The sequence below is a fragment of the Corvus moneduloides genome, chromosome 9 (genome assembly GCF_009650955.1).
Source record: "Corvus moneduloides isolate bCorMon1 chromosome 9, bCorMon1.pri, whole genome shotgun sequence".
In the NCBI taxonomy this organism is placed as follows: domain Eukaryota; kingdom Metazoa; phylum Chordata; class Aves; order Passeriformes; family Corvidae; genus Corvus; species Corvus moneduloides.
Genome location: NC_045484.1, coordinates 7,866,717 through 7,876,343, shown reverse-complemented (window position 1 = coordinate 7,876,343; position 9,627 = coordinate 7,866,717). Strand labels below are relative to the sequence as shown.

General features: G+C 40.1%; 1 protein-coding gene across 1 annotated transcript; it reads right to left on the bottom strand.

Annotated features, from left to right (window-relative positions):
* Positions 1 to 216: 216 nt before the first annotated feature.
* RGS21 (regulator of G protein signaling 21) lies at positions 217 to 9,412 on the bottom strand. Its single transcript, XM_032118650.1, has 7 exons — positions 8,681 to 9,412; positions 7,849 to 8,123; positions 5,467 to 5,662; positions 4,515 to 4,595; positions 3,086 to 3,162; positions 1,742 to 1,908; positions 217 to 793 (listed from the first exon to the last, which is right to left on the bottom strand). Exons 4-7 carry the CDS (start codon positions 4,523 to 4,525, stop codon positions 590 to 592), a joined length of 459 nt encoding a protein of 152 aa, XP_031974541.1. The 5' UTR covers positions 4,526 to 4,595; positions 5,467 to 5,662; positions 7,849 to 8,123; positions 8,681 to 9,412; the 3' UTR covers positions 217 to 589.
* Positions 9,413 to 9,627: the final 215 nt, after the last annotated feature.

The following is a 9,627-nucleotide window of genomic DNA, read 5'->3' as shown; positions in this document are numbered from 1 at the left end:
AGGAAAATTGAAGACAGCTGTATTATGAAACATTAATTTGCTCTGAATGCCAAGAACATTTGTTAGGAAGCAGCTGCCTATTTATTAAATATTATCATAGCGTGTTACCGACCATATTTCTACTTCTGCTGTTTTGAATTAGTATATAACATGTTTAAAAGAGGATTTAAAATTTTCTGCAAGCTACAAATAAAATGATAAATGCAAGAGTAAATGTATTCAAGGCGCCTGAAAGGGATTTATTTTTGAGGCCATACGTCTAAAGAGGAATCAACAGCAAACAAGAAAACCAAAACATTCTGCTTAAAAATGTCAAATCTCTTTGAAAAAGGAAGCAAACACTGCAAAAAAATGACAATGGCAAACTTTTTTATTAGGAAGGTAGCACAAGTGCCTAGCATATTCCATCCTGCTACCTGACTATCGCTCTGCTGCTATTAGAAAGTATCATGTGCATTTTGTGCTTAAAAACAAGCTCTCTCAGGTGATTCTTGAATGTGGCTTCTGCAATCACTTTAATAATTAATAATTATCTGTACTGAATTGCAATGGGAGACATTATCAACTCATAAAGCCTCAGGTTTTTTCCTCACAGAAATGGAAGCCATCTCTTCTGATTTCTGTCCTGGTGCTTCTTTACCAGTTCCTTGTACACTTCTGACCTCAGAAACCTGGGGAAAGAGTCCTTTGCCATGAGGCTGTAGATTGACCTCTGAGCAGCATCAAAGCAGCTGAGGGTGGGCTCAGAGATGTTCTCAGAGATGTCGTTTTTGGTATGGAAATCAATATTGATCTGTAGGCAGAAAGGAGCATGAAACCAGCGTCAGTTTGCTTGGAAAGCTGTGGTCTGTTTGTGCACAGGACACAGTCTGCATTTGAATTTCCTCCCAAATAACCTGACTGATGCAAATAAACAGGAAGCTCGTCCCTTCCTTTTCTAGCAGACTGAATTCTTCATTTTATTTGGCTCTTAAAAAGATGGCATCACTGAAAAAGAGAAGGTAAAAACTTGCTTTTGATATCTCATCTTTCTGCCAAACCAAATCTTAGGAAGTACTGATTATCAAAGAGTAAATTAAAAGTGAAGGTACTCAGCATCATTTTAGATTTTGGCCTTATGTATTTTGTAAGGATTTTTTGATTCTTAACAATAATAAAATAGATTTCAATCATGTGTAAGACATGGGGACATCTAAAGCACTCTTGCTAGCAAAGGCAAAAACATCAGTGTAAAAGTTTGAGGTGCAGAAAATGAATCAAGATTAATAAACAATTTGTTCTTTCACAGGAAGCCTTTTTGAAATAATGATAAAATTGAATTCTGTGATGGAAATTTTTGCATTCTTATCATGTCAAAAATACCTATACAAAAGAACAAATGCAATCATAAACCTACCAATACTCTGGTACCTGAAATACAGTGGAAATGGTGCTTACTGCATTATGAAAAATGGTTAGAGAAAACAAATTATATTGAATATAAATTTCCTTAAAACTTCAGGTAGAAATTTCAGAAGGTGAGGTAAACTTATTCCCAGTGTGAAGAATGGAGAGTGCAAACCATAACGTCTTCGCTCCACAGTTCCACAAAATGTTTCCTACCTGGTAAATAATGAACATGAGAATGGGAGGTACAGCCAGGTGGAATTGTATTTTCTGTCATTCCTTGAGGTCTGGATCTGAACTTTCCACTTCATCCCTATCCTCAGTACCCAAAGCACATAGAGAAAAAACTCTTTACCTCCTTTGGAGCATCAGCTTGTATGAAGTCAGAATAAATCTTTCGGGCTTTTGAGGCAATCTTGCTGGTGGACTTGGTTTTCTTGAAGTCCTCACAGGCCAGCCAGAACTCCACATTCTCTTCACTGAACTCTGACTTCAAAAATGTCCGAAAAGCTGCCAGGCCCTCTGGGGGAAATGTGTGAGATAGTGGGTGGAGGAGAATTCAAGACCAGTGCAATTTATACACGTGTGTATGTGTACATTTATATTTCTGCTGGGTATATACAGTGTAACCCATGTATCTGCCACTGTTTTGCATGTCAGCCAGCAGCCAGGTTTGAGAAGCTGCTGCAGGGGAAATAAAAAGGAGCTAAAATTATAGCACTGATAAGGGGACTAAGAGAGTTTTTCGATGAGTTGCTGACCAAGGATTGCTCCCAACAGCTGCCTGCTGTGGTTTGGTCTCTTTAGCACTTTGTTAAAAGGGGATCCTGGAGGTTTTGGTCTTCAAGAGGATTTGTAGTGGCCAGGAAATCAGAGATTTGAGGCTGACCTCTGGGTTAAGAAGCAAGCAGAAATGTAGGTCACACTGTGCTGGTGTGCTCCCCACACAGCTGAGTTTCCCTGCCTAAATGGTGCTTCCATCTCCCTGCAAGGAAATATTAAGACTTGGATAAAAGATGGACTCGTTGTTACTTCTTTGTTCCTCTTTTTAATTTTTTTTCACTTTGAAGGGGAAAAAATGAGACAAAGGTTTGTTTGGAAAAAAACCTGTTTTAAAATTAACCCAAATCACAAGTTCTGAGAAAAGAAAGATGACAGTACCCAAATTTAATTGTGTTAATCAAGTTAATTCTATCCAGGAACAGTGTGGAGGCACCCCAGCATCCAGGCCACAGTGTTACTGCAAGGAAATGGGGCAGGGGCAAGGAAATCTCCAAATTGCCTGTGGTTTGTGGTGTCAGGTCTGTAGAAATGACATTTCTGGGAGAAGTGACTTCAGATATGTCATTTTTTGTTTGACTGGAAGTCACTGCACAGCATGCATATTTCTTTGGAACAGGAATACCTAAGAAAACATTTGTCGGTTTTTTATGTAAAAGTATATGAAAAATGAAACTATTGAAGGGAATTTAGCAGTTACCTTAATAAAATCTATTTCAGAGCATTTCTGCCTGCCTGTGAGCTCTGGCTAGAGGTATATTGTGTTTGCAGCTTGGACAAACCTTTCAGGACAGCAGCTCTGGTTGGTTCAGTGCACATGGGGAGCAGAACTGGAGAGCAGCACGAAAACCTGGCAGAAATGTTTGCAAACGGATGACACACGCTTTAAAAACACATCTATTTTCCCATCACTTCCTACCTTTATTGGCTAGTACTGTATCCACAGACTCGGACCAGGCCATGGTTTCCCCAGCATCTGACCTGTGGAAACAACATCTACTCTTGAAAATAGCATTGTGATCTTTGCCCTGTGCAGCCTGTGGTGGCTGAGAGCCTATGGTGTGGCTGGCTGCTAGGGAGAGCAGGGGGAGCCAGTCATCCTACCCTACACACTGAAAACCAGAAATATTTGACACTGCTGACTTGATTATTCATCCTGGAAATACTCATAATGCTTGAAGCTGCTGGAGCTCTAATAAAGCATAGGAGAGATAGGAAAGTTCTAGAGCTTATGCTGAATTTCTTCTCGAGTTCCAAAGGATTAAGCATTAATTTGTATGACACTTTTTGCTTGGAATGACTGGAATTGTCTAAAATGTTATCAAGCTAACACTAGTAGGAAACATGGGCCTCATACCAGCTTCTCAGTGGTATAAATAATTGAGTAATTTCATAGTTTTGGCTCTTCCTCTGCAGCTTGCTGTAGGCTTCTGCTAGACATGAGGGCAAACACTTTGTTCTCTATAATACTGACAGTTTTCTTAAAAAAAAAAAACTCAGCACAAAAAAATCCCAAGCATGCTCGAATTCTGTAAAAAATATTTGATGTTCCTAAGGGGGCTGTGAGAGCTCAGCTGTCAAAACCCTGCTCTCTGAATTATGCAGGTTAGTTTGAGAGCTGTGTTCCACCACCACTTCTCAGCATCACCAGAAATGGTATTTTCTTATTGCAAATTTATGAAGAGATTATATGACAGTGTCAGGATATTACGTGGCTGTAGTTATAATTATTACGAGGGATAGTGGCAGCAACACCTTAAGCAAGCTTTTTTGTAGCTCTCAATTTACTTGTATCCAGCGTGCAAAAATAATATTTAAGCAGGAAAAAACTGTGCATATTTATATATAAACACATACATGAGGGAAACTGGAGTGCAAATATAGTAAGTCTGTGAAAACACAAATTAAAACTAAACATAGCATTATGTTGTACTTTGTAAGACATCATGTGATGATGGAATTAATCAGCAGACAGGTTTTTTTAGCAACAGTAAGAAACTTTTATCAAATATATAACAAATTTTCAAGATTTTTATTAGATGTTTACTTGCTTTCTTGTCAAGCAAAAAATCAAAACGAAGGACCAGGATAAACCAGACAGTTCTGCTTCTTGTTCTTATGGACAATATTAGTTGTTTTAATATTTACTCACCACTCAGAGCCATGATCTCACTGACCATGTGGGACTTACTTTAATGGGAATGGCAAGCAGAATTGACAACAAGGGATCAAAATGGTCACGTCCCTTTCAAAGGGGGAAGGAAAATAAAGCTGTGCGGATTATTCAAACATGGTCATCCCGTCACATAAATCTCCTACGATTAAAATAGCCATAAACAGCAACTTACTTCACAGGCATTTTTTGTTCCACTGTGGGTTTGTCTGACTGTCACAGGGAAGGCAGTTTCTTTTTCTGACTGATCTTCAAGCTGAAGGTAACATGACAGCAGGAACAATACAGTTAGCACATGAATAACCAAACAGGACAACGCACACTGGCAAAATGTTTTCAACATCTTCTTTAAAATGATTTCTTTCAAAAACATGGCATATTTTTTAACAGTGCCATTCACACCTAACAGTGGTCATAACACAAAGGGACTGGGGCCAATGGCAGCACATTCCTGCCCAGGAATGTTCAGGTCACGGGTGGTGGAGCAAGTCCAGAGAAGGGCAACAGGTGGTGAAGGGGCTGGAGCACAGGTCTGGTGAGAAGCACCTGAGGGAGCTGGGAGTGTTTAGCCTGCAGAAAAGCCCCAGAGGGGACCTTGTTGCTCTCTAGAACTGCCAGAAAAGGGATTGTAGTCAGGTGCAAGTCTATTTTATTTGTCTCGTCTCTTGATAATTGTTCTTACATCCCCAGCTCTTTGCTTCCTCTGTGTAACCCTTGCTGTCCCTCACTCTCCTGAGCAAGCAGGCTTTACTGATTGATTTCTTGACTCCTTCCAAATCTCGTCCTGAGGCCAAATCCTTTACTCACACTACCCAGATTCCTGGTTCTCAGTGTCTCCACTTGACATAAAATTCCAGTGGTTCAGGAACAGGGATCCCATCTTGCAGACCAAGGGATTTTTGTCTTCTCGGTTAAAATATTTTACACCTAGTAGAGCAGTCTTAGGAGTATAGGTCCTGTTTGATTTTTCTCTATAGTACAGTCACAGACAAAGCTGCCTCCTGCCTGCCTGAGAACATCTTTCTTATTTTAGCCATGTCTATCTTCTGAGGTCAGAAATAAAAACCCAAGCACCACATGCCATGTTTCACCCTTAGCAATGGTAAGAGGTTATTCCTTATCCTTACCTTTTGTAGATCTGTAAAAGAAGTTTCAGGCCAATCTATCTGATGAACTTCGCATGGGACAAAAAACCAGTGAATCTGGTCAATTGTGCTCCAGAAAGATGAAATCAGATGGAAATAGATCTGGAGAGGTGCATTACTGGGACGAGCAGGAGAACTGAACTGTCTTGCAGGAGAAGAATAAAAGACCAGTTTGTCTCTAAGATGAAAGCAGAGAGGAGCTATGATTGTCCTCTGTATACACAGAGGTAACCCGGTGAGAAAAAATAATTATTTTAGCATAATGGTTATAGAAAAAATGTATATAAACAGCCAGCAAACAAATTCAGGCTGAAAACCAGAACAAGGCTTCACAAAATGTTGTTTTTTACAGTCTCCCAGTAGAATTTTTTGCTTTCTCTATTCCTCTGTACTTTGGAGATAGAGCTTCACATATTTATGAGATTATTTTAAATTGTTGTCTTTATTAGCAGAAAACTAGAAATGATGACCCAAGATAACCCTTTTAGTCCCACGTATTACTAAAAAAGATTCCTGGCAGCAAAATACAAATCCTTTCTGTAATTCCTTATCTTTGCATCTTCTTGCTTCTAAACATTATAGCAGAAGAACAGAAATGTTAATTAACATCCTGATTTTCTGCTGTGATTCTTACTTTGCTTAATTGGTTCCTTTCTCTTATTTCCAGAGTACATACTCTGTGCCAGACAGGACCAAAAGCCTTTCGTGCATTCTGCTAGTGAGACTAACCTCAGCATCTGCATTTACATCAGATCCTTTGGGCCTGATTCAGACCCAGGCTTGAGCTTTGGTAAAAGGGAATAAACATAATACAAAATCCAACCAGTATTTCTCTGAGAGCTCCTGGCCTGGAAGAGTGTAAATAGCTACAACCTGAATTTTCTAAGTGTCATGCCAGAAAAGTCAGTGCAGTTGTGAGGACAGAAGTGACACCAAATTAGGCAACTCGTAATTCTTGGCTGGTTCTATTAATTTCCCCATGTCTAATCCCAGAGGTTCTACTATTTACCCACCTTAGAACTGTGATGGTAAATTAACTTAATTTGGCTATGAGAGGGAGGGTTGCAGGATCTGGGCCTATTTTTTCCTCAATATCATCAGGTGATATACATTTATTTCAAAACAAAATCCCAAATAGGGGCCACACATGCATTTTTTAAATTTCTGTTCTAATAGCCTGATGTCTGAGTGATGCAGACACGAACGTCTCTTAAAGATTTTCAGGGCTGGTGGATATTTTTCAAGTCAGTCTTAGCAGCCACAGAACTATGCTAAAAAACAGGAATATTCTAGCACACACAGTGACTGGATGGATGCTTTTGCATTTTATGGGGTATTGCTCACAATTCACAAAACCACAAAGAAGCTATGAGGGATTCTCACCACTGCACAACATTCTGTCAGTGACTGCTCAGTCTATGCAAGCTGAAAATATTTCAGGTACACAGCAGGTAACAGAGTTGTTGTGATATTTGTTCTGGGGCAATAACAATAAATTTGCTAACCAAAGGTAGGCACAGCCACTTCCTCCCCTAGAAACCAGCTGGTTGTATTTCTCTGTGCTTCCTCTGCTTGAAACTTAATAGCGTCTGGAGAGAAACTCTGATATTTCGCTGAAATGTCGTAAGGAGAAAAGTGATCTCAGTATTAAAACAAATGCATCAGCTGCTTGTGCAAGTGTATTGGCTATTCATAATAAACAGTATCAAACAAAAGGAAATATGAATATGTAGTAGAGATGGGCTGGAAATTGCATGTAGAATTAGTGCTAAACTTTTGTGAATCTGGGCCCGGCTGACACTGCTGGACCCAGCTGACACACACCCCTGCAGCTTCAGTTCACTCACAGCTGGGACTGGACTTGCAGAGTCACTCAGGCCCTTACCTGCTCAGCTAATTGCAGGGTATTTTTCACTTTATCTGTCAGGCTTCTGGCTTAACATTTCAGTAACTCTCAGGACTGGGCTATGGATTTTTGAGTCCTCTGCCTTTGATGACACAGGAGAGCTGGAACTGTAGGAAAGGGAATGTGGATCTGACTAAACATTCCCAACTTTGCCAATGACCACTGATTTATTAAATATTTAAATCTTCAGAACTTTTAGGCTCGCAGCTTGACTTTTACTGATGCTCAGCTTTTATTCTTTAACTATCTTTAGGCATTAGTTTTGCTGAGTTATCTTCCTTTATGAAAAGCTATTGGCTGTTGAGGGGCGTGAGGCCTGTCATTGTTTGTTCCTCTGACCTAGATACTAATCACAACAGACAGTCTAAAGCAACAGTACATGTTCAAATCATTGGTTTATTAATGGAAGAAATAATTTCCTTTTATGTACGTTCCTAAAAGGGCTGCCTTGTACTCACCTGAGCACAAAGTGAGAAGAGCTCACATTCTCCAGTGGATGTGTTGGTGTTTCCTGGATCAGGTTCAGTGTGTTAAGGCTCTTCAGCACCTGGCCTCTGTTAATTCCATTCCATGCCAAGATTTGCTTGGGTGGTGCTGTCCCCTCAGCAGAACAAAAAGTCACCGTTCTGCTGCCCTGAGCAATCGAAGCCCACAGGGACTTGAGTGCATCCCTTATGCTGGGAGAAGCCAACACGATCCAAGCACTGCTGGCATCCTAAGGACGTGGAAACGCCTGTCACAGGGGGATGCAAATACACCTTAATCACAGCACTATGTAAATGCCCGCCTTTCCACAGCACTGCACAGCATGGGCAACTCACAAAATAATTGATATTTTTCCATGTGAATAACTCTGTGTGTCTCCAGTATACCACAGAGTTGTTTTGCATAAGAAAATGAGCTGTTATTTTCCACCCAAGCAAACTATGCCCTTCAGGTGAAACGTTTTGATTTCAAGAACAATCTGTCAAAATGTTTTACAGCGCTCTGGGCTCCTCATATACAGGATTTCCAAGTACGGTACAATCACAAACCCACATTGGAAAAGACACAATTCTCAAGAAAATGTCCAACCAGGAAAAACTGGAATAGCATTAGCTGCAGAAATTTAAAATGAGACCAGGAAGTTGTGAAGAAACAAGAGTCTCTTAATTATGAGCTAATTTTATGGTGAAGAAATGAGAGTTCAGAGTTGTTCTTTTTTAGGCTTCAGCCTTATCTTCTGTCCTGTTTGAAAAATCTCAACTGGCTGCTGTAGGATTGTGTTTCTTGCTAGTTAATTTTAGTTACCTTTCATGGAGAAGGCAATGGTAGAGGCTGGATTGTAAATCTCGGAGTCCAGATAATTTCCTGTAACACATAAGGGAGAATTAGGAGGAGGTTATGCAGACAGATTCCATTTAGGAAAGGAGAGAGAAAAGCTTTGGTATAAAAAAAGAGGGAGCTTTTTTGAGACCAGCCCTAAGTGATCAGAGTACAACAAATGGAAGATAGCAACACAGTAGCAAGGAAAAAAGTAAAAATGGAAGCAAGCTTGGGTGGTAGATAGAGGAAATACATTTTTATCTTTGGCACAGAGCCACACAGGAGCTTAAAGGGCATTTGATTGAGGCATTTGACTAAAATGCAAAGAACTGAGTGGGGTCTGGGATAGGCAGCTGAGCAGGGCATAAATTCACGAGCATATGAATCACTGATGAGAGGGAGATGATTTTCTGCAATTTTTTTTCTCAGCTGAGGTCTTTGGCAGCATGTGTGGAAAGGAGAGGGAACTGCATTCAAAGCAGTAGCTAATTAAGGCAGGCTGAGCAGCTGGGGACAAAAGGAGAGGAAAATGATCTGCTGTCTTTCAGTCACTCAAAAGTTGTAGCATGTAAAGGCATGCTATTGATTGCCTTCTTCACCCAAAGGTGGAAATCTGTCTTCTTCTTTGAGATTCCTTGTCTTAGATTTCATTCTTGCTTCTTGTCAGTTGAAAAATCAATCCAGTTGTCTTTTGTTCAGTAACAAATCCACAACCTGAAGAAAATACGTGGTCGTGTATTTCCATCGCCCTCAAGTTAAACAAGAACAGCAGATCATAATTCAGCCAGTTTAAAGTATCTAGTTAGACTGAAGTGCTGAAACAGGAGGCAAACTTTTGTGCCACACAAGTCAGTAAATTGTTTCCTTCATACTTTGTGTCTTGAGACTTCACCAGTGTAAGAAGTGCAGTGTTTGAGCAGGGTAAATTATTT